Below are 25,552 nucleotides of genomic sequence, written 5' to 3'. Positions count from 1 at the left end.
ACTGTGTTCACAGACATAGGAAACAATGTCTACAACAGTACCTGGATGACTGGAGACTCCAACAAGTCACAGAGATGGCTGTAACGCAGCAGGGGCAAGGACTGATGGCACTGTTGAGCTGAAATTAGGCTTCAGAACCCATGAGCCAGGGTGGGGGAGAGACCCCAGCTGAGGCTGACTGTGACCATTAAAGCCTATTAGTGCCCCGATGGCCCTGACAAATGAGCTCCTTCTTGAAAACTCCAGAGTTAAATCCCTGCTTATGCTGATGATTCCAGTGTCTTGTATGGGATTGCAGCTCCTGATAGGAGAATCCCATGTGTGGGTGAAAATAATGCCTCTTGAGAACTGGAATTAGTCTTTCTGCCTGATCTAGCAGATCTCAAGGGACCCACTACATCAAAAAGTGACTTGATCTTTTCTAGATTTTCTATGACCTGCAGAAGTACAAAAATAGTAGATACACATTTTCTATCCAACCATGAGTCAGAAGACTCCTCTTTGAAATTTAATAGGCATATTGAAAATCTCACTGTTCTGCAGTTTTGTCCCTTACAAGAAGTTTTGGAAAACTTTTCCCCTGGTGTTCAGTTCTATAAGGAACAAATCCATGCAGCAGTAACAGTGCAGCCTGGCTGCAGGGACTGTGATGGTTTGTCAGAGGCGACAAAGTCCCACTGTGCAGCAGTGATGCTCTGCAGAGCATCACATCGATATGAGAGAAACCCTGCCAGTAATAGATGACCACAGGGAAGAGATGGTGCCACACCAAGGAGGCCAAAAACTGACAGGGGCAGTTAAAAGGGAAATCTGTCCTCAGGGACACATCACCAGCAGAGCAGTGCTACCTCTTCTAAACATCGCCTTCTCCTTTTTTTCTTTTTCTTTTCTTTTTTACTCTGTGCAGTGGCCAGAATCAGGTAGTTTCCAGCCTGAATCATCAGAAGTAATTGGACAAATAAAAATATTTTACGGGAGTGGTCAGGAAAACTAGTGCTCCAGTTGTTCTCAACTCTCTCATGTGTGTAAAAGCAAGCCACAAAACTTCTGGTTTTTGTCTGTGTCTGGGTTGTTCAAAGCTTCTCTCCTTTCAGACAGTAATTTATGAAAACATATTTGAGGAAATAGTTGAACTGAAATACTGTATTCTCCCAAATGCCCATCATTATGTGCAAATCTGCTTTCCTAACAAGACTGGATGTTCTGGTGAAGTGAGTAGGTTGAACAGAGTTTGAATCTGCAAGTCTACACTCTCTTTGTCCTCAGATCATCTACCACCTGCATCACCTGCATTCAGCCTTGGCAGAGTTCTGCTTTCACAGCAGTACCTGGGGCAATTTCCCTGTTGGCCCAGACAGCAATTCTCCTTGAGTTGTTTCCTTCACAATGCCAGTCATTGAACACACACGTAGAAAAGGGTCTTTTGCCAATGCCATTTCTTCCCTCCAGTCATTTTCCACCAGAAATAAACTTAGACAGTGAGACTCACAACAAAGATGAGCCTCTGAAAGTAGCCTAAGAACCAAGGAAACTGTAGGAGCTTCCAGGCAAGAGTGAAGGCAGCTTGTCCTGATGAAGGATTGCTTGTAATTATCCATACTAAAGACCTTAATCTTAAGTGGTTTGATCTGCTCAGGGGATAAACTGAACCAGTATGCTTACAAAGTTGAGTTAATCTCTTTATGCACTGGGATTTGTTATGACTGTCATTTGTCTCTTAAGACTTGTAAGTTCCATGCACACATATGGCAATGGGGGTGGGAAGGTTGACGACTATTCACTATCAGGGCAGTCACTGAGCTTCTGCTGGGCTGGATTATGTAACACTGACCTGGTTCTGAGGAAATTCCTCTCATCCAGGTATAAGGCAGGAGACCTTTAATCCTAGGTCTGTTTCAAGCTTTGCAGAAAGCTCTGCCATTTTCCTCACTACCTTCTCCACCACCACCCTGGCCGGCTGTGGCTCAGACTCATCCATTCTCCTCCATACTTGGAAAACAGACACCAAGGAACGCAGTTGGTCTCCTTGGTGTTTTATGTGTAAATTGTGAAAAGGTGCAGAGGAAAGCCAAGCTGCACTAAATGAAAGCAGTCAGGCTGCTCCAGAGAATGCCGGCCCTGATCAGTATGGGCATTTGCCAGACGAAAGCCCTTGGCCAGATGTTCCCCATAAGCAGGCCCTACAAATACCATTAGTGAGGCAGAGTTAATGATTCCAGCCAAGGGCCTGGGAATGCCGGAACTCTGAGACGCTGAAGGCACCGCCATAGGAGCGGTTGCGCTATCCAGAGCTGCCCTCACTGTCCCAGCTGCCCAGGGCACCGTTCTCCAGGCAGACCTGGAGCCACAGACAGCCCCGTGTCCTCTGTGCTCTCACAGTCCATGGAGCTTCACGGGCACTGCTGGAGGTACACTTCATGGCTTCAGCTCCCACTATCTCCCAGAGCTTTGCAGACACCCCCTGCAGACACCGGGGGGCTGCCGTGTCTCAGTTTGTCTCCGCCTCTTGGAGAGGAGGGAGGCGCTCACAGTGCCCCGCTCCCCGCCACTGCCGACGGTGTAGCCAAGCACCTGCGCGGCGCTGGGAGCTGCTCTACTCTTGGAGGCTGCTGCGGAGGGCAAAGCCTTCAACCCTCGCCTCGTGCTGTCAAGCGGGGACAGCACTAACCCTTCCAGGGCTCCAAAGCGGGATCAGGAACCGGGAAAACGACCCGGGAGGAGGAACCAACAGGCCTCCTCCGGCCTCTCAGCTCCCGCCGGGTGACCAATCAGCGCTGCGGGGGGGCGGGGCCACAGCGCAGAAGCCTAACCCTCCCCGTCCTGGCCTGAGTGACAGAGGCGGCGACCAATCAGAGCGCGGACAGCGCCCCGCCCCTCTCCCGGTGCACCCCGGATGTGGTGCCGCATCCCACCCGGCGGGGGCGGAGGCGGGCACGGGAGGAGAGCCGAGCCGAGCCGGCCCTTCGGGGGCAGGGCACGGGCGGGGAGGCAGGCCGGCCCTTCGGGGGCAGGGCACGGGAAGGGAGGCGGGCCGGCCCCCCTCGTCTCCTTCCTTCCCCGCCGGGCCGGCCTCGCTGGGTGCAATGTTTTGCCGGAGCGCGAGCCGGGCCCTCCGGGCTCTGGTGCTGCTGCAGTTGCAGCCGCCCGCCCGGGCAGCGCCGCTCACGCCCCGGGGACCGGCCGCCTGCTACGGGTAACATGCACAGCCGCCTCCTTCTCCCGTTCCCCAGCTCCCTCCTCTCTTCCCGCGGCTTGGGGCGGGGGATATTTGTCAGACAGGCGACGGGATGGACAAAGTGTATTAGCAGAGGCGGTGTGCATTGGATCGGGAGGGCGGAGGTGACAAACTGGGGACTCAGGCAGTGTCCCGAGGAGCCTGCTCCTGCTTTCCCTGCGCTGCGAGGCTCTGTAGCAGGAAGGCTCCGCAGCACCGCCTGGTCAGTGCCTGTCCCCGCAGGGCAGGACGTGCCGCTCGCTGACCGCCTGCCCCTCGGCCACCTGCTGCTGGTGAGGGGCTCCCTGGAGGTCGCCAGGAGAACACATGCACCTAATATAGATCACACTGCTCATTCCGCAGATCCTGTTGAGGGAAACTGACATAGTACCATAACTTTTTTCTCCTGCACAGATAAAGAGTAGGTCGTATTGTAGCACAGCTGGAACAGAGATAGTTGTCGGATTAAGCTGCACTCCTACAGAGTACGAGGTGAAGCACAAGATCTGCCCACTCTGCATCTGTGCTGCCTTGGTAAACATAGGCAGCATGTATCCAATGTTTCTCAAAGGGTTTTACACCTTAACATTACTAATTCGGAATACCAGGGTGGGGTTTTTTGTTTTGTTTTACCAGAGTTTCCAATTCTGTCAACCAATGGAAAATACATTCTTTATGAAAACAACAGAAGTGAAGTCATCCTGCTGACAAGCACACTGCTGAAGTGATTTCAGACTCACAGAAATTTGGTATTGGGAGGACCTTAGGTGTTGCCAGTCCCAATACAACTTCTCAGTGCCTAAAAAACCCAAGTCATTTGTTGTTAGTCCAAAAAATAGTGAAAATACCCTCTGTGTGAAACTCCTGGATTTCAGTGGACTTCACACCAAGGCACAATCCAAGAATGGAAAAACGTTACAGACTCAGCAAAATTCTCAAGCCCCTGATGTTAATAATTAATCCCAAAAGCATAGAACTATGTGAAAAAAAATCTGAATTAGAAATAGCAGAATATATAACTCTGTGTATTAAACTGTACATTGCTAACCTGTTTTTAAAAAGGTAACAAGATATTATTTCTGTTTTGTTAGGAACTGAAAGTGGTTTTGGCAATTATTAATCATAAGCAAAAAAACCCATCATATAATTCTTAAAATTTAATAGAAGCAATGTGCTGATATACTGTGGTGAGAACTATAATAAAATACCTGTTGATATTAATGCAAACCAAAAGATGGCATATGAAGAATAAAAAAAAACCCTTATAAAGAAAAAAAATGAAAGTCAGTATTCAAAAAGGGGATAAGGCAGCCATATGAGTGCTACATGCAGAATTTGAATTGTGAGGTGTATAAACCACATAAAATGTGATACACAGACTTTAAGGAGGTTTAGCATTACAGTCAAACTATCATTTGGATCACATTAGCATAGCAATTCAGCAAAACTCGCTGAAGTTATAATTATACAATTAATTTCTTTGAGCTGTACTCTTGCCACAAATCTGCATTTGTATTCCAGTTCTCAAACTGGATCTGCACATAAGGAGCTGTTACTATTCTGCACAGTCACCGGTTTTATTCAGGCATGTGGCATGATGGGTTACATAGACCCAAGATTTTATGTGGAATCAAAATTGTCATTGTGTTGAAGAGGTTCTGTAGTTTAACTGCCACTTTTGTATTGGGTCCCTGAGATTGCAAGCTATTGTTCATTTTTCTTATGAAAGGGGTTTAAATTAGTGGGATTGTTTTTTATCTGTAATCCACTACTTTCAGTTCTATACGTACTGTGAATAGTTCAGACTTTACATACAAAAATTAAATTGTTAATGAATTGCCCAGTGCCCATGGAATAGAAATTGTTATTGTATCTAAGACTGGAAAACAACATGTCTCTATGTACATGAAATTCACAGTGACTGAATTCACAGGGCATGAATATTTAATCTAGGTAAAATTATGGTTAATCATTAGGTAACCAAATGGCAAGATTGTTACCATATTAGCTTTAAACAAACTCATTTTATTTCATGTTGTCCAACCATTAGGGCACAAATTTGCCCGAGAGAACAGATGTCATGGTTTACACTGTTAAGAAGATACTTTGAATCTGTGCTACTTCTGCTTTCTCACTAGGCATTTGTATCTGGACATGATTTTTCAGGTCACTTACTTGCATATACACATTTGTCTTGCTTTGTACTGAAGATTAGTGTAGGGGTTTAAGTGTTGGGACTGAGAGATGGCCCTGCAGTTGGTTTCTATGGATTTTTTAGTGGGTGAATTTATTGCTCATGTGGTATTTTCCAATTAAGCCTTACCTCCTGGTGAGATTGCACTGACAGAAATATTATTATCACATTCTTCTTCTCCACTCATCTCAGTGCAAAGTGGTTTTCATTGCAGACCCTGTGGTTCATGAGGAACAGCAACAATAGATTGTGGTTTCTCTGGCAGATGAAGAGGCTCAGTTTAGTAAAAGCAAGGTGAACATCAGCCATTTCGAAAGTTATGCTGTGACAGAATGAGGTTTCTCGTTTCTCATGTATTTTTTTCAATGTTTCTGTAGCCATGTAAGGCTGCCTTTATATTTTCCTGGTTGCGCTGTCAAGATTCTTTGTACCTCTCCCAATCCTTTGGCCTAGGTATGAATGCTACATAGTGATCACAACTTCTCTGCTCCTGAGAAGCTTTTTTTAATCTTCTGTGCACCCATGAAAGGCAAGCAACCCATTAAAATATCACGGTGCTGTCATTAATATCTAAGAAAAGTAATTATTCTGTATTCCTGGAGTGACCAGGTAGTAATGAAAATTGACTGTCTGAATGTTTTTCTATTTCTCTCCTCTTTCCCTATCCCTAGTACTTCAATAACATCTGCCAAAATCCAAGTGAATGGAGTCCACCTGCATTATCAGCAAACAGGAGAAGGAAGCCATGCAGTTCTTCTGCTTCCAGGAATGCTAGGTATGGAGATTTTATCTTGTCTTTGTAGAGCAACAACCTCTTTATCAATCTGGTCTCAAGCAAGAATGCACAAAATTATTTTGTAATGTATTCAACACCTGAATATGGAGTATTGTCATTAAAAAAAAAAAATTGCTACATTTACAACAGAAGGGAAAATGGAGAGTTGTTGCCATCAGCTAACAGTTTTTAGAAGATTTCATTTATCTTACCAGGCATCTTTTGTACAATGTCTTGACTGACCTAGTGGTCACTTGCATTTTTGGATTAACTGTGCAGAAGTGGTGTCCAGGACAGGTGGCAAATAGCTACACAAGGTGGAAAACAGCAGAAGGGGGGGAAAAATCAGGTCGGATATATTTGTTACACAGACTGAATTATGCACCTCTCTTTAGAAGCTGGATGTATTCCAACTGAATTAATAGACATCATGTAACCCTTACAGTTTATTGGGAAAAAGTCACTTAAAATTTATCTTTTGCTTAAGGATGTATTTTTGCATTTTGTTTATTCAGAGCAACATCATTAAGATTCTCAGTAGTTTTTTGAGATGGACAACAGGTTCTGATAGCTAAGTGGTGTCTGTCCATCGAAACCGCTGTTTTTGATAACAACATTTTAAAGTTAACACAACCTATTATTTCTGGGTTCTTGCAGTTCTAAAGGATCCATCAGACTTACCAACAGTTCATGGCAGGCTGTCAGTAGGACTGTTACTCTGCTGAGAGCTGGGCAAATGCTTAATTGGATTGCTGGATAAGATGATAAAATGTCAAGAATTGAAGAGCAGGAAACATTTGTTCTTGGCAGCAACGTTTTCAAGTCTTCATGAAGCAGTTCATTCTTTCAAAGAATTCTCAAGGGGAAGGTAGAAAAAAATTAATGCTAGTCAACCTTCAAGTAGTCATATGTTTGAACCTATTGATTTTAAACAGCTTTTTAAACTAGCAATCCTGTTGCCAATGCAAACTCTTTAAACAGAAATAATGTATTTCTTCACTTGTGAACATTATTATTTTTATTATTGATGATTATTTATTATTATTTTTATGCATACATTGCTATCATCATAGCAGGCTATATAAAGCCTCTTTTATAACTTAGACCTGTAAATGGTATCTGAGGACAGATTTCTCCAAGTAAACAGAAAAAAACCTCTTAAACACCTTTAAATGGCCTTTTTAATGTAGAAATGGATGGCAGATTTTATATTTCAGCACATTAAATTTGAATAATTTTAATCAAATAGCATTTGATATTACCACATGACCACAACACAAATAAGACATAAACTGCAGTCTTACCTTCATGCTAAGTTACCTTAATTCATAGATAGCTTAGTGCAATAGATGGGAGTACTTAATTTTTAAATCCTTTGAAAGTCTGAGTCATTAATAAAAGAAATGGTTCTGCATCCAAAAAAAGGCTGTATTTGGCTTATTTTTACATACTAGAAAAATAAAAATACACCATTTTATGTTTCTGCGTTACCACAATCACCTCAGACGACAAAGTATTTAAAGGTCAGCTTTAAGCACTAATATTCTTATAGAGGTGCTTTATCAAATAATAGCTGTCTGGCACAGTGCTTTTCACATACAAATTTGTAGCAAAATATTCCTGAAAATATTCTCAGTTTCACCTGTGTTGCCCAGGTAAGCAGCAATGACCATGCTAGTGCTTTAAATCTGTCAAAGATAAATCCTTCCTCAGGTAACTCAGTTTAAGATACTGTATTCAATCATATGTGAGAGTGCTGTTCTTGATAACCTTTCATACCTACCAGGAACGGTTTGCTCTGAACATACTGCAGATGCTTCTAAAGATTTTGGTTGTGGCACTTCCTGTCTAAGGGTTGCAATGGATAGCTAAAATTGAAGAGTACTTCACATGTTGGATAATCTCTTACTTGGAATAAAGTTACAAGTTTTCCTCATTTTCCCTTTAGAGTATGTATACTATGTATGCAGTATGGTGGTTAATAAAATTGAAAAATTGTGTTTCAGGGAGTGGTCAAACTGATTTTGGACCACAGCTTAAATCTATGAATAAGCAACTTTTCACAGTTGTTGCTTGGGATCCTCGGGGATATGGAAAATCCATTCCTCCATCTCGAGACTTTCCTCCGGATTTCTTTGAGAGGGATGCAAAAGACGCTGTGGATCTTATGCAGGTAAATCTATTATGAGATTTTATTATTTCTTCCTGTTTCTTTTTTTTCTTGAAACTGTTTTCCTTAAATTTTGAGAAGGAGGAAGTTTGCTTGCAGCTGGCAGCAGATTATGAAAAGACCATACAAATGAAGGCTTAAAAGTGAGAATATACACAATATTCCAGCAAATATTTCCTTCTCCCACATATTTTGCAAGATGCATAGAGGTTCAGCAGTGGGAATTAATGTAAAGCAATATGCTTGTATTCTAAGACCCTGCCCTAAGAGAGTTGCAGCCAACAACCACATAAATGTTTAGTTAAATGTGTGTATGAGAAACAAAGTCTATGCAAAGCAATTTAATTGGAGGGATTACCATACTGAAGGGCTCTTAAAAATTTCTATCAAATAGAATCTTGGCATTTTGCCTTGAGCAGAGTATTTTAAGAAACATTTGATTCTAAAAATTAACTCAATGCTTTGCATTTTACAGCATATTACTGAAGTAATTTTTTGGGAAATCAAAGGCTTCCTGTGACCATATCTAATTTTACAAAATTAATACAGCTACTGTGGTTATAAAGAATATGGCCTAAAGCTGTTATTATTTCTACTTCTTGCAAAATTTTTAATTCGAATCTGAGTTTCTGTGTTCCTCTTTTATTCTGTTCTATAACTGCTGACACTATTTTCTGGTTTAGCTTTAACTAGTATTCTGGCTTTTTTGTATTAAGATATACAATCTCTGGTCATGTTAAGAAAGCTGGCAGATCATTAAAATTCCAAAAATGAGAGGCAAGATTCAGACTGTCACTCCAACTCTGTTTCTGTAATAAACAATAACCTTGCTGAAAGCCCATCTGAAACTGGAAATGTGGCCTTCCAGGTGGATTCTGCATAATGAAACAAAGTAAGTCTGACAGCAGAATTGGGATTAAGACACAGGTTTGCTCTCTCTCTGTACTGTAAATCTTCAATTTCTTCTGCTACACTAGCAAAGAAAATAAAGATGCTGCTATGAATAGGTAACAAACTTGCAGTCTAAATGTAGTAACCCTCTTTCTCATCGCTGTTCAAATACTAATAAATGGAAAATATTAAACAGAGCTTTCCCCAAAGGGAGTGAAACTGTGTAGCTTCCAGCCAAACAGGACAGCAGCCTACCAATCTCTAGAGCTGCCAAAGCAAATGAGGCAGAGCATCCTGGTTTTTTGAAGATGCTTCTCAATATAAACATATAATAACAACTTACTAAAATCTTAATCAAGCATGGGTGACTTGCTTCTATTTTAGGATATTATAAAGTATAGCACAAATCCCAAGGAATCATTCCAACTATGGTTTCCAGAATATAATGTTTTATATACATCATCCAGCCTACAATCAGCCAAAAAATGCATCTGTATGGGTGAGCCTTCAGAACCTTTGTTCTAGTCTCCTTCACATTCTGGTGTCTCTGCTGGAGCTGTGAGTGGTGCAAGGTTTCTGTGAAATAGCAAAAGCTGAAATTCTGCAGAGTATTTAGCACCTTTATGCAGAAGACACTGTTCTGTATCTCCATTTGCGTTCTGTGAAGGAGTTTGCATGAAATAAAAGTATAATGCACCTGAGTCCACTTTGCTGCCCTCCACCCCAATGTTTAATGCTAGCAAAGTCAATAACGTTAAAACAATCATTTGGCAAATACTTAGTGTTGATATTTAAGAAGAAGTTCATACTCTTCAGAGTCACTGTCCTAGCAAAAGGATGGGCTTGGGCTTTTCTATGTTTTTGTAGATCAACTGTAACTTTTACTTGTGCTACACTCCTTGTGATGCAGTGAAAACATACATGCAGTGCAGAGCGATGTTGTAATGCAGCTTACTATTGTAAGTGGTCATTGGACTGCATTTCACCTAGGCCTGGATGGAGGAGGTGACTTCAAAGGAAATTTTTTTAACTCACAGAGTAAATGTGAGCAGCACACAGTCACCCACAAAACTGTGCTGTGCAACCAGCTTTCAGGTTATTGCCCATGTTAGGTTAGCGACCTGTACTGTAAGTAGTTAAAAATTAAAGCAAGCAAACATGCACACCTTATCTATCACATCTGTTGCATCACATTGTTTTTCTGAAGGCTGCAAAGGATAAATTAAATTCCTCCTGCTGAAAAGGCATCCTGAGATATCCCAAAGAATGCATCAAGATAAAGGCTAGTAAACACGAGAAATACTGGAGGCAAATCTCATAATCTGGCATGAAGACCAAAAAATTTAATCAGCTATTCCATCCATCAGCTAACTTTGAGCTCCATCATTTTCTATTGGCAGTAAGGCAACAGTAGCAACCTCAAAAACCTAATCTTTACAAGCACTGCTGCCAACCCCTAAAAACTGCCAAGATACCAGGAGCCCTTCAGCAGCACAATAGTCAAAGTTGGACACAGATTAACTACCTCTCCATCAGACCAGTGCCAACTTCTGATGAGCTGATGAGAAAGTTCTCTTTTCTTGCTATCAGCTCTTACTTTACCCTACCTTATTTCTTTTCTGTTTTGTAATGATAGCTTTGCAGAGTGAAATCTAAAATTGGTCAAAACTATAGTGAGCAAAATACAGAAGATGAAGCCAAAACCAGAAAAGCCTTATAGGGAACAAGTCTGCTAAATGTAAAGTTGTGCCTCGCTTGAGCATCGAGTTTACAAGCAAAGTAGAAACTTCTTTTTCTCCCTCTGTACTTGTTTCTCTCATTGCCTGCATTTTTGCTTTGTTCTGTCACAACAAAGCAGGCCTGGACTTCCAACACCACCAAGCACCAAAGCATCTCATTCAACTAACTTGCTCTTTTTTACTTAAAAAGTAAAATATCCTCTTTATTTACATCTAAAAGGCTGTAATTTTTGCAGAACAATAGCAAAAAACACTGTGAAATACACTTTATTTGGAATGAGTTCACAAATTGCAGTTCCTATATGCAAAACTCCAAGTATTGCTTAACCATTGAATATTGTCCCTCTACAACCTTCAGGTGTATTTTCTCATGAGTGCCTTTACCCGTCCACACTCTTTCCCCACTGAACATAACACACACAAAATCCTCTCTCCTGTGATTGCCAGTACTCCCTACCACATCTAGTGATTTAATGAGGAAACTCTTGTTTCAAATTCTAGTAGAAAGCATTATCATAGAATATGCTGAGTGGAAGGGACCCATCAGGATCATCGAGTCCAACTCCTGGCCCTGTGCAGGACACCCCAAGAGTCACACCACGTGCCTGAGAGCGTTGTCCAAACATTTCTTGAACTCTCTCAGGGTTGGTGCTGTGACCACTGCCCTGGGGAGCTTGTTCAGTGCCCAACCACCCTCTGGGTGAAAAACCTTTTCCTGATACCCAACCTAAACCTCCCTCAACTCAGCTTCATGCCATTCCCTTGGGTCCTGTCACTGGTCAGAATGAATAAAGGTCTTGGTTGTCATATTGTTTGCCCTAAGCTTTCCTTTTAAAGAAGGAGGAATTTAGTTATTAATGTTTTGAATCACAACTGACCGTGAAGTAACATTTAAAATATACACTTGCAAGCCTCAGAAAATGTGAATTAGCAACTAAAATTTGATACAATCCTGTAGAAAATACTTTAAGAATTTTTTGATTGTTACAGAGCAGATTATTTTTTTAGCTCAGCTAGCATCAGTAAACCAGATCACTGGCTTCCACTTTTCAAGTCTTACACTTTTCTTTTTCTAAAGTTTAGATTAATCTTGGATTGCTTACCATCCACACTCTGATAGTCTTTGCCAACCTCACACCAAGAGAATCCACAGGTTCTTCATATCATCAGGCTCTCTGAAAAGATCTTTACTCTCCATTTTAAATCAGCTTTTCTTTTTTGAAGGGCTTTTTCAAATGCAGCAAGAATCTAATAGACAACTGCCGATTTCATTAAAGAGTTATAGAAAATTGAAATGGCAGGTGTAATTTCTTGTTTTCCAAATATCTGACTTTTTAAAAGCATTTTTATATATAGCAAGAAAATTATATTTTCTAATTATAAAAGCTAACTATAGTTCAACTATGTAGTGTTGTGCCTAAAACTGTGCAGTTCATTTTCAAGAAATATTTGACATTTGGCTGTAAAGCCAGCTGATGATTTGCATATATTTGTATGAATCAAGGCACTGAAGTTTAAGAAGTTCTCCTTGCTGGGGTGGAGCGATGGTGGAATTACAGCGCTCATTGCTGCTGCGAGGTACCCAAATCTTATCCACAAGTTGGTTGTCTGGGGAGCAAATGCCAGCGTGACTCAAGAGGATGTGAGAATTTACAATGGTATGTACAAACTTCTTATCGTATTCTAAATGAATTATTTTAATTTCTACTTGACCCAAGAATCTTAGTCATGTAACAGCTAAGTGGAGACAGAGCTGAGGACACAACAAACCTAAGGAGACAGGACACAAAATTCACTACATTGCTAGGTATTGGGATAGATTAAAGTTATAGTGAGAAACTCTCTAACAAATACTCTAGGATTTTTTAACAAGCCCTTACCAAATAACCCTGATAAAAAGCAGAAGTTATAATACCTTATCAGTAGTTTTCAGAAAGTCATTTTTTTGTTATTATAACAAATTCCTAAAAATAAATTCCAAATAATACTATCAAACCCCAGGTTTGATTTCTTATCTTACATCTTGCACAACCTTTTTAAAACCAGGTCCACAGATAATCACTGGGCTAGCTCATTACAGCTTTTGCCTCTAGGGCCTGTATAATATAGACAGTAAGAAAACAAGTTCACAACTTAGCTTTTAAGTTCAAGAAGCAAATGAATCAAATAAATGTCGCAAGGAGTCTTTACAGTTTGCATTCCTTCTGAGTTAATTATTATAATTAGAAAACTTTTACAGAGTAAAGAAACATGGGATTTCTGATCCTTATTCCATTCATGTGAAATAGAATCTGAGACCACTTCTCACTATAAAGAAAAATAGGAAGAAATGGCCATATTTCCTTTTGAATGTAGAAGTGAAAAGAGTTGACCATGTTGTCTCTCAACAAAAGTAACCTGGTATTGTTTCATTTTAGTGATTGGAGTTTGATTTATACCAGCTGTGAAATCTCTCTGGCTTCAGCAAAATTACAAGTGTATATATTGCACATCTGTACTTACCTCACCTATACTAAAACTAAAAGTGCTAGTAGTAATATGTTTTTTCAGTTCAGAAAGCTCTGTAAAATGCTTTATTTCTTAACATGTTTTTATACATCTGAAATTTTTGTTGTATAACTATGAAATGCACATCTCCCTGCACAACAGACTAAAATGTAAAAGAAAAACTAAAAAATAAACCAAAACAAAACCAAAAAAAGAGTCCTATTTACATAGAACACCCACTGCAATATTGGCCTTTGTCCTTCATGCATTGCTGCTTTCTACATCTCTCCTTGGCTGGTAGAGCTAGGAGTATCAGCACAGGTCTTCTACAACTGGGTCATGAGTGCATCTCAGCTGCATGAAGGGAGAGAAAGGAGAGAAAGGTGTTGGTCTGGTATCTATGTCACATCAACATTGGCTTCTCCTTTCTCTTTCTAAATTAATGCTAGCCACAAGGATAAAAAAATTAGATTCTATATGGGAAACAGTTGTTCAGTAGCACCTAGCCTGGGATGAGCAGACTCATTTCCAATCAGATGCTGTTATAAAATACTTTTGGTCACTGCTATGTTTGTCAATTGGCTGGACAGGTTCCCTTTGTTAATTAACACCTCACTTCTTTCTTCCCCTAATTCCCTTTTAAAACCAATTAAAACCTTTGCTAGTGGCATATATTGAAGTTTGATGATTCAGTACTGTCCTGTTCTCTGCTGTGCCAACTTTGTTTCAGACAAAACTGTACAGCTGAAATACAGTTTAGTGAAAATAACCCTCTTGAATACCTAGTTTGTGAGCAGTAGTGAAAATTTTAGAGGGGAAAAAAATAGAAAAATCTGACACATAAATAACTAAAATGTCAGATTATTTGTACAGCTTTAGCCAGCCTGCCATGAGTCACAAATCTCTACTAAGTAGAGTCACTTGTTTTTGTGTAAAACTATGGCAAATGTACCATGACGTCAGTCTGCTGGAATGTCTTAGTAAGAGCTTCCTTCCTCTGAAAGCTGGTAGGAGCCATGGAAGAACTTCCATCAATGAGTCGATGCAAAAGGCTAAAGAATATAGAAAACCTGCCAGGTCTAGCACACTGTTATGAAACAGTCCCATTTTTCTACACAAGGTAGCCCTTGAATTTCTCTTGTCAAAGCCTTCAAGAAAGTACCGTCAGAAGTTTTAGGACTGAGTCCCTTGAATATTATGTTTTTTCTGTTTTCCTTGTGACCATAATAACATGTTCCCCTACAATTCAGAGGACCACAGCAGAGGTTACACAACTGTCTTTTTTATACCCTTTCCATACTGTGAATCATTTAAAATATTAATTGCATTTTCAAGTTTTAAATACATATTTGCAGTCTGGTTTGGAAACTTCCTCATATTAGGTGTGGTTTGTACCTTTTTACTGGAAAGGACATAACATTTCAATATTATTTTATGTAGGCATCCGAGATGTTTCAAAATGGAGTGAAAAGGTCAGGAAACCACTGGAAGAGCTGTATGGACAAAAGTACTTTGCAGAAACCTGTGAGGCTTGGGTAGATGGAATATCGCACTTTGCTGAAAACTCAGATGGTAAGGCTTTCACAATGTGGAACTGAGGCAATTAGAGTAGCAGGCAGTTCTGGATTAAAAAAAAAAATCTAACAGTACTTCTAGTAGCCAGTAAAGGAAGGATTCTGCATATGACATTAAAAGCTGGGTCTGACTCACACTCAGGAATAACACAATTACTCTGTAGATGGTTCACAGAACCAGAAAGGAGGAGGAAAACACTAGCTGATGAGGCTGTCCTCTTGTTCCACTACAAAATTTCATTGTTAAGTAATTGTTTTTGTACAGACTAAACGGGAAGTATTCTGCTCAGGCAGAATCTTTCTCTCCTCTTCTGTCTCTGTGTCAAAGGATTATCTCTTGATGACATAGTTAAGATGTACCAAAAGTAAGGCATAATCTTTCCACTTTGGGCAAAACAGAGCTGAAGAACTCTTTCAAACCTAGTATCATGTGAGTTAAAAAAGAAGGGACTTCAGCTTTTGAGAACTCAGAATTGACAAAACACATTTTAACAACACTATTGGAACAGCTCAGGTGTTTAAAAATAAAACAAAAATTGTTGAACTAGACAGTGTAATTGTTTATCCCTGAAGATTTCTGCAATTACTCTACATGGACCTTTTCAGCCAAGGATATTATGAATAATAATCTGTGGTTCTATTTTGATTCATAGGGAATTTGCTTTTAATTTACCTAAAGCAGTAATACATAATGTATTAAAAAAAGGAGTTTGTAACTCTTATACACATTTTCCTGTAGCTCTCATAATGAAAGATAGAAGGTGATGTACATTAACAGGCAGCAGGTACTACAAGGAAAACATTCCTTCCTGTCATATTTTTTCCATGAATTTTTGTATAGGATCATCAACACAGGACTAGGATTTCTCCCAGTAAAGTGATGCAATAAATTAGGTTCTGATTTTTTTTTACCCTTTCTGGAATCTCCTTAAAATTATTTTTTTTACGAATTGCAAAGCCCAGGCTGGTGAATTTGTGGCTGTGGCATCCCTTCACTTCCTGCACATGCCTCAGTCACTGAGATAAAGTGACTTTGAAAAAGAAGCCACCAAGAAACATGTAACAATGAGCTGAATTGCCTAGGTGCTGAAACTGGGTCAGATATTGGGAGAAGCCTAATGTTTGCTGCAAGAGATCAGCAGCTCTCAGACTGCAGGGTTTTTTCCAGGGGAAACCAATTTTCTAACTTAGATTACAAACAGGCCACCTTGCAATTAAAGTTAAGGCACTGCAACAAAGGCACAGATACAACAAATATAAGAAAAGGTGTTTATAAAACCCATCAGAGATAAAAGGAGGACAACAAAGCCATTGTTGGTCAAAAACTCAAGCTCTTTTTAAAACTAGGTTATTTTCCCTGAATGAGAGAGCTTTTTTTTATGAAATACCATAAGAAATGAACTTTTAGAAGGCCCCAACACTTAATGAAACTGAGTTGCATGAAGTTGCAACATCCAGGATTCTTCTTGCTATTCCATGCTTTTTAAAATACAATTTAGTGGTTATAGTACAAAACAGTTCTAGGACTGAAAATTAGGAAATAATAGATTGTCTGCCAACTATGTTCCTAGATAAATAACATAAATTTACTTGGTGCTTGTTCTGAAAAACAGTCAACATTTTTGCAGGTGTTAGAGGACTATGGTCAAAATGTTCTAAATGGAAATATTTAACCAGTAGAACTGCTAACAAAGGCTGCTTAAATAACCAAACAATTGGGAAAACTGTGAAACAGCCTCTGACTGTAGAGCTAAGGAAAATTTGGATGTATGAGCATGAATCTTACAGCTGTTGGTAGCTGCAAGGTGACAACTCCAAATAGACAAAGTTATTTCAAAGAGAAATGGAACATAAAGCCCATCAAGGACGTTTTGCTCAAAGATTCCCTTGCAAAAATGTGTGAACTTAGGCAATGAGTTTGGAAACTGGGTTGCTAAAGAATGAGGGAAAAAGGGAAGAAATTTCAGAAAAGTTTTTAAGCAAAACCATTAAAATTATTTCTAATGAGATTAATGACTAGTAAGCATCAAATTATGAATAGGCAGGGAAAATAGCCTTAGAATAGCTTTAGTACAACTCATCAAATGAATGGTTATGCATTTGTACTGGATTTGCATGGTCAGGTTTTGGTACTGGGGGGTTGCAGGGTGCCTAGAAGCTTTCTCCTGTCTGGCAAAGCTGATGCCAGCCTGCTCCAAGACGGGCATGCCACTGGCCAAGGCAATCAGTGATGGCAGTAATACCTCTGTGAAAACATATTTGAAAAGGAAAAAAAAGTTACTTCACAGATGTTACTGAAGCCAGAGAAGAGCAGAGTGAGAATATGTGAGAGGAACAACTATGCAGCTACCAAGATCAGTGAAGAAGGGAAGGAGGTGCTCCAGGTGCTCAAGCTGAGATTTCCCTGCAGTCCTTGGTGCAATCCCTGGTGAGGCAGCTGTGCGCCTTCAGCTCATCGAGGTCCACAGGGCTGCAGAGATCCACCTGCAGCTCTTGGAGGAGCCCATGCCAGAGCAGGTGTATGCTCAAGAGAGGGTTCTGTACCTGTGAGAAATACTTGCTGGAGCAGGCTCCTGCTGGGACCCACAGACCCATGGAAAGAAGAGTCCACACTGGTGGAGGTTTCCTAGCAGGACTTGTGACCCAGTGGGGGATTCATGCTGGAGCAGGCTGTGCCTGAAGGACTGCATCCTGTGGAAAGGTGACTCACCTTGCAGCAGTCTGAGAGGAACCATTTCTTGTGGGATATATTCATGTTGAAGAAGTGTTTCCTGTGTTCCCATACTGGAACAGTGGAAGGACTCCCTGAGCAGAAGCAGCAACGACCTGTGATGAACTGACCACAACCCCCACTCCCCATCTCCCTGCACCACAGAGGGCCAGGAGGTAGAACCCAGGAAGAAGCTTCTAAGATTTATTTTACTTCTCATTATCTTCCTCCAATTTTGTTAGTAATCAATTCAGTTAATATCCCCAAGCTGAGTCTGTTTTGCCCATTATGGTATTCAGTGAGTGTGCTCTCCTGGTCCTTAACTCGGGAACCTTTCATTCTGTTTTCTTTCCCCTGTGGAGGGGAGTGATAGAGAGGCTTAGGTAGGTGCTTAGCGTCCAACTGGGCTCAAGCCATTAGAACATAGCACACAGCAAAGGGCCTGGGAGGTACAACAGGTATGAGTACAGCCTAAGTTAATTTGTTCCAAAAAAAGTAGCAAATCTTGTAACTCGACAACTGCTGTAACAAAATGCAGCTTAAGGTTAGGGCCATTAAGACTAAGGCTGAAAAGAACAAAGCTGGGAATGAGAGGCATGTATTGGCTTTGAAGAGTCAAAGGGAGCCTGGGGGAATTGTGGAACAGAAGTACTTCATCCTCTGTATCCTTTTGTGCTAGTATCCATTAATGGAGCAAATTGCAGTGAAGTAAGATTTTGGAGAAAAAAAATGTTATAGTCCTGCTTACATAGTCCTGTAGATTAATCACACAATCCATAAGGAGAGGCAATAACTAGAACCCAATGGAGTTCCGAGTCCTTTACGGAAGCAGTTTCATCTTTCATACAATTTTAAGCCAAAGTGTGACCTTCATTTGTTTTCTCCCTAGGTAATATCTGCCAACAGTTGCTGCCAGATATTAAATGTCCCACATTTATAATTCATGGTGAGAAAGACCCTTTGGTCCCACAGGCTCATGCAGAATATATTCATAAGCACATCAAAGACTCTCGGTAAGTTAAATGATGGAATTTTTATAAACCATTGTTGGAGAAATGAAGTAGTTCAAACTCGGTGTTAAAAAAAAAAAAAAAGTATTTGGACAAGTAGTCTCTGCTACACAGAGAGCTATTCTAAACTTCCCTAGCAAGTTGCAATGCAAATAGGGCAGCTGGGCTTTTCTTGAAGTATAAAAAAATACAATATTTTAATAAGCTACTTCCTAAAGCCCTCTGAGAGAAACCAAGTAGCTTTTCCTGTTTCCACTACACAGACAGAACCACTATTCCATAAGCTTTATCAAAGCAAGCAAAGTTGGTTGTTATGACTGTTGCATTCCTTTTGCTGTAAGAGACTTCATTTCTGTCTCATTCAGTAGAACAGGGAATTTAGATGCTCTGAATGGAGAGCGATTCCCAGTTATTAGAGAGAGAAAACAGTTTACTTCTGTTTGCTCTGCTCTACTGACGTGAACAACCTCAAAGATTCTGTTTCCACCTGTCCCATGAATTTTCAGTGTCTTTAAGAAAAGCAGAAAAAGAAAAAAAATGTACAAGTGTATTCAGAAACATTACTATATAAACAAGAAAAATATCAAGAAAAATCTGCTTCGTGTGTGTTGTGGTTTAATCCCAGACGGCAACTCAGTATCACTTACTCCCTCACACATGGGATCCAGGACAAAATCAGATGAGTAAAAATGGGAAAAAAAACCCTCATGCATTGAGATAAAGACAGTTTAATAGCTAAAGCAAAAGCCATATATGCAAGCAAAGTAAAACAAGGACTTAACTCACTCCTCCCACAGGCAGGCTGGTGTTCAGCCATCCCCAGGAGAGCCAGGCTCCATCACACATACCAGTTACTTGTGAAGACAAATGTCATCCCTCCTTCCTTCTTTCCCCAACTCTGTATGTTTAGCATGATGCCATATGGTATGGAATATTCCTTTGGTCAGTTGGGATCAGCTGTCCCAGCTGTGTCCTCTCCCAACTCCTTGTGCACCCTCACCCTCCTCCTTAGTGGGGCAGTACGAGAAGCAGAGAAAGCCTTGAGGCGGTGCAAGCCCTGCTCCGCAATAACAGAAACATCTCTATTATCAACATTGTTTTCAGCACAAATCTAAAACACAGCCCAGTAACAGCTACTGTGAAGAAAATTTATCCCAGCCAAAACCAGCACAACTTGAAAATTCCAGAAATGCTTCTTATAAAAAGTTGGGATTTTACTAGCTGAATTTTCTTCATGAATTTGCACACAAATGCAAGCATTCTATTACTACTTAATAACAGCACTGGAGAACAGAAGTAGTGGGGGAAAAAAAGAAGCGTTTTTATGAATGCAAAGCGTAGGGAACTGTTTTGCTGGTGTCATCTCAGTGCAAAAATAAATGCTATCTCAAAGTCAACCCTGCTGATCATGGTAATGCATTCTGCTACAGGAAGGATGAGAACAAGAGATCTTCCTAGCAATCACATGCAGGTGTTTTATTTCATGTCTGCTGGTTCGTCACTCTTACATGCCCTGTTCAGAACACCTATCATTCTGCTTGGTTTCACTGAGCTCCAAAATACTCCAGATGCTGACTAGGGCAAATTATCCCAAGAAACTAGACAAGAATCTGATAGCTTCTCTTTGGAAGACAAGTCAAAGAAGAAACACTCTTAGAAATTGCCATCCAATAAAAGGTAGAACAGTGATCCTTTAGACATCTCTGTGCTGAAGTGCTCCCCCATATGCATATTTCTCAGAAAAGAAACCAGACTAACTGTGTTCTCATAAATTAATGCAATGTATTATTAATGTATTGGGTACATGGTCCTACTCTTCCCTAGTTGCATTAGAAATAAACGTTTTCCATTGTGAAACGGAAAGAAAAGCTTAAATTCAGTACATTTTCAGTAACACATGCTTCTACCATCAGCTTTTCTTGCCTTGATTTTTGTCTAGTAGTAAAGAAAAAGCTTTTGCTTATAGTGCAGATTGACCATGAGAGAAACCAGCAGTGTAAGAGTGTGCCATCATTCTGCATTTGCATGGTATAGCTGGAGTTCTGTAGCATGACAGTAGTAGGAAACAGCATGCACAGCACTTTAGTTTGTGCATGTGTGCTGCTCATCTTTGGAGAAACAGACTTAATAAAATTCAGGCAGAATTCACTGGAAAAGCTGGGTATGTTCACATGCTGCTGCTCTTTTCCCAAAACAAAACCAAGAGGAGGTTGATCCCTCTTGCTATAGTGGGACTTTGACATGAAAAGTATCAGTCGAAATTGTTTAAGCTCTGTTGAAACTGCTTAGTATATGGTAAAACAAAACAATTGAAAGAATTTCCCACCCTTATATAAGGAAGTGTACATCCCTGATGTATAAAGTTTGTCTCAGATAAAAAATAAAAGAAGTAGAATTTTGGGCATGTCAAATTCATATTTGTATTATAAAGATTTAACCTTATTCACAGGTACTACTTCTAAGCTTTTGGTATAGACAGAGAAGTTCCGATTTCCCTTTTTAATTTAATGAGGGAATGATTTTAGTTTTGGATTGTCTTTTTGCAGAAAGATTAGACAAAGTACAAGTACTAACCAAGTTGGGATAATGACAAGAACTCTACATTTCACTGCCTAGCACAACTACTGTTCTCTGAAAGAGGCAAAAATACTTAGGTACTTTACATACCTTTCAAAGATGCATCTTACATAAGTTTTGGAATCTAGTCTGAAGATGACCCGAAAGTTTTCTAGAAACTGGGTCTAGGAAACAAAAATTCAGTTTAGGCTTATTTTATCCTCCACAAAGTGGGAAAAGTAGTGTGCTTGTTGCTCCAGCTGTTGCTGTGGTTCACATTCCAACCACATACATAGATGCAGTACTTAAAATAAGAGTTACTACAATTCCTTACTGGGTAACCAAGAACAAGGAAAATGTAACAAGCATTTTAAGTACCTATACTCACAGAATAAAATGTATAATTGGTGTTTGGGTTTTTTTTCCTCTTTTAAGGTTGCTTCTGATGCCAGAAGGAAAGCATAATTTACATCTGCGTTTTGCAAAGGACTTCAACAGAGAAGTGGAAAATTTCCTGCGCTAACATGAACTGTAAAACAAGTCAGAGGTACTGAGCCTTGTTTAGGAATTTAGGCTGGCATTCTGTTTTCAATGCAGTTACAGGTAGGTTTGAGTCCTGTAAGAAAAACATCAAACATAATTACATGAGAATATGTCTTAAGAATCTGTAAGCCTTGGCGATCAGAGCATACCACTGTAGTGCAAGATTTCTGACATGTCTTTAAACTTACTTGTTGCCACCCAGGCTGAACAGCTGTTCTTTGTCCAATAGAGGTGTTAAGAAAGACAGAAACCATGATCTTGAATACATGCCTTTATGTGCTCTTAATATTAAAGGACAAAAAACATTGTAAGAATTAGGATTCAAAACTCACAAAATCTCACAAATGCTGAGAGGATAATTGGGTACATAGTTTCTAGAAAACATGCTTCACCACCACTACCAGAAGTCATTCAGATGCATGCCTGCTTTGTAGAAGTTCCCTTGATACCAGGTGGCTTAAGCCTCATCCTCCTCTCCTTCCTCCTCAAACTCGCCCTGCTCATCAGCAGTGGCATCCTGGTATTGCTGGTATTCAGAGACCAGGTCGTTCATGTTGCTCTCGGCCTCCGTGAACTCCATTTCATCCATGCCCTCACCGGTGTACCAGTGCAAGAAAGCCTTGCGCCGGAACATGGCCGTGAACTGCTCCGAGATCCTCTTGAAGAGCTCCTGGATGGCCGTGCTGTTGCCGATGAAGGTGGCCGACATCTTGAGGCCGCGCGGGGGGATGTCGCAGACGGCCGTCTTGACGTTGTTGGGGATCCACTCCACGAAGTAGCTGCTGTTCTTGTTCTGCACGTTGAGCATCTGCTCGTCCACCTCCTTCATGGACATGCGGCCCCGGAAGATGGCGGCCACCGTCAGGTAGCGGCCGTGGCGGGGGTCGCAGGCGGCCATCATGTTCTTGGAGTCGAACATCTGCTGCGTCAGCTCGGGCACCGTCAGGGCGCGGTACTGCTGGCTGCCGCGGCTGGTCAGCGGGGCAAAGCCCGGCATGAAGAAGTGCAGCCGCGGGAAAGGCACCATGTTGACCGCCAGCTTGCGCAGGTCGGCGTTCAGCTGGCCGGGGAAGCGAAGGCAGGTGGTCACGCCGCTCATGGTGGCCGACACCAGGTGGTTGAGGTCCCCGTAGGTGGGAGTGGTCAGCTTCAGGGTGCGGAAGCAAATGTCATACAGGGCCTCGTTGTCAATGCAGTAGGTCTCGTCCGTGTTCTCCACCAGCTGGTGCACAGAGAGGGTGGCATTGTAGGGCTCCACCACCGTGTCCGACACCTTGGGCGAGGGCATGACGCTGAAGGTGTTCATGATGCGGTCGGGGTACTCCTCGCGGATCTTGCTGATCAGGAGGGTGCCCATGCCAGAGCCCGTGCCTCCGCCCAGCGAGTGGGTCAGCTGGAAGCCCTGGAGGCAGTCGCAGCTCTCCGACTCCTTCCTCACCACGTCCAGCACAGAGTCCACCAGCTCAGCGCCTTCCGTGTAGTGCCCCTTGGCCCAGTTGTTGCCAGCCCCGCTCTGACCTGCAGGGCAGACCGCAAGCCAGGCGCCACATTAGAGCCCCAGGGACAAACGCAGGTGATGCCACTGCCCCTTCCCTACGGGCTCCTCCCCCCTCTCTTTCATCCCCACTCTGCTATGGGGATTCAGCTTCCCTGGGGTCACTCGCATGCTCGCTCAAAGCCTTTGCCGTATGTGGAATTCCTGCTTGGGGAACTCCTCCATCCCACAGTCACTCACCAAAGACAAAGTTGTCGGGACGGAAGATCTGTCCAAAGGGGCCGGAGCGCACGGAGTCCATGGTGCCGGGTTCCAGGTCCACGAGGATGGCACGGGGGACATACTTGTTACCTGTGGGAGGAACGAGCACCAGCATTACAGGCTTGCAGTCAGCAGCCAGTGTCACAGGAGCCCTGCTGTGCTCCCATCCACCTCCCTGCATTTCTCTGGAGAGGCACTGTCACAATCAAGACTACCGTGTTATCATATCCTTTCTGAGAACAAAGGTGTCTTAGAGGAGTCACTGGCAGATGACAGGTCTTGTTCAGGGATTTTTCCAGCCACAATGAACTGTCATGCCTGCCCCATTCATTTGGGGACATCTGAGGAAACAGGCACTTACCAGCAGCTTCATTGTAGTAGACGTTGATCCTCTCCAACTGCAGCTCACTGTCCCCATGGTAGCTGCCCGTGGGATCAATGCCATGTTCATCACTGATGACCTCCCAGAACTAGAGGAAATTTTTGAAAAATGGCTTTTAGTCGTTTCCAGTGCCAGTGGAAACAGCTGGCCAGTGCCAATCACCCACCCCCAGTGCAGCCCAAGCATTCCGCTAGCGGCCCTGACCACTCCCTTGCATGGCAGAACAGCTGCCGGGTGGGAAGGTGAGTCAGAGCACAAGGGCCGCAGCAGCTGAACTCGCAAGAGGCTGACAATCAGCCAGAGCACTGAAGTGCAAATTAATTCCTTTGTAGCTTGTATCCAAAGGGTGGCCATCTCTGGCTACATCAATTTGTTGTCCTCCCATTGTCTACTATTGGCTTAAGACCCTGCAGCCACTACAAGACGGCAACACCCGCACATGTTCAGTGGTGGCAGTGTGTGGCACTGAAACACCTCCCGTTCTCTCCCTCGAGAGCTGGCGCCGTGGCCGCAGAGGGGCGAGGCAGCGCGGGATGGCCGTGGCTGCCTGCGGGAAGGCCGGGCACGCCGGACGGGAGCGCGGGTATATCCCTGCCCCGCCCAGCCCCGCGGCAGCGCAGAGCGGCAGGGACGGGGGGTTACAGGGGCAGGAGCCACGACGCCTCAGCAAACCCCAGGTGGCTTTTCATTTCGGGACAGGCTGCTTGCCACCCTGCGGGAGCGCGCCACTTCCGCGCCCGTCCGTACCTTGGCGCCGATCTGGTTTCCGCACTGCCCGGCCTGGATGTGCACGATCTCACGCATGGTGCCGCTCTCCGAAGCTAGCCCTGCTGCTGCTGTTGCCGCCTCCTTCGCCGCTCGCTCCCGCACTCGCAGCTGCAGTGGCCGCGCCCCTCGCAGCCCCTTAAATCGGGCGCCGCGCCCCGCCCCGCTGGTGACGTGCGGCGGGAATGGCGCGGGGCGGCCCCGGCCCCGGCCCCGGCATTGTCTCCCGCGTCCCGGTCGGGCTCCGCCTCCGGGTCCGGTCCGGGAGAAGCGGGCTGCGGGCCCCTCCGCATACTGAACGCCGCTGGCTTGGGGCGCCGGGGAACTTCACCTTCAGCCGTCGGGGAAAAGGCCGGAATCAGATCGACATGGCTTGTCTTGGGGTGAAAAATAAAACAAAACCGCCTAACTCGTCTTTGCACACCTGTTGGAACTCATCTCCTTGCTTCCTTCGCCTCTACTACGCCACAGCAGCAAAGCACATGCTGCTATGTTTTATTAGCCTGTACAGCCTCAAGCCTGTATTTCTAGCTTAGGCCTGCTTAATCATGTTTCAATATGTTTGAAGCACAAGCATAGTTTTTCCATAGCTCGGGTACCTGCAAGAAGCAGAGATTGGGTGGTGGTGTTAAAGCCCACAGCCACTTTCAAGCATGAAACTCTGTTTTAGATAGTGCTGCTAAACATGTATACATGAGGCTCTAATTTCAGGAGCACAGAGGGCTGGTGTGAAATTTTATGTTTCTGCTAAAGAATTACTTTTTTCTGGGAGTTATCCAACAGTGA

The 25,552-nt window shown here is 42.6% G+C and overlaps 2 protein-coding genes across 2 annotated transcripts; one reads left to right on the top strand and one right to left on the bottom strand.

The window, feature by feature from the left end:
• The first annotated feature begins 3,040 nt into the window (after positions 1-3,040).
• On the top strand, positions 3,041-22,113 carry BPHL (biphenyl hydrolase like). The gene is made up of 7 exons (XM_014872377.2): positions 3,041-3,193; positions 6,080-6,183; positions 8,190-8,356; positions 12,488-12,641; positions 14,911-15,042; positions 18,644-18,767; positions 21,756-22,113. Exons 1-7 carry the CDS (start codon positions 3,084-3,086, stop codon positions 21,841-21,843), a joined length of 879 nt encoding a protein of 292 aa, XP_014727863.2. The 5' UTR covers positions 3,041-3,083; the 3' UTR covers positions 21,844-22,113.
• An 8-nt stretch (positions 22,114-22,121) lies between these two features.
• LOC106864692 (tubulin beta-1 chain) lies at positions 22,122-24,926 on the bottom strand. Its single transcript, XM_088169978.1, has 4 exons — positions 24,749-24,926; positions 23,981-24,089; positions 23,599-23,709; positions 22,122-23,381 (listed from the first exon to the last, which is right to left on the bottom strand). Exons 1-4 carry the CDS (start codon positions 24,803-24,805, stop codon positions 22,321-22,323), a joined length of 1,338 nt encoding a protein of 445 aa, XP_088026104.1. The 5' UTR covers positions 24,806-24,926; the 3' UTR covers positions 22,122-22,320.
• Positions 24,927-25,552: the final 626 nt, after the last annotated feature.

This window comes from Sturnus vulgaris, chromosome 1 (assembly GCF_052056855.1).
Source record: "Sturnus vulgaris isolate bStuVul1 chromosome 1, bStuVul1.hap1, whole genome shotgun sequence".
Lineage (NCBI taxonomy): Eukaryota > Metazoa > Chordata > Aves > Passeriformes > Sturnidae > Sturnus > Sturnus vulgaris.
This window is presented reverse-complemented; position numbering and strand designations above follow the sequence as displayed.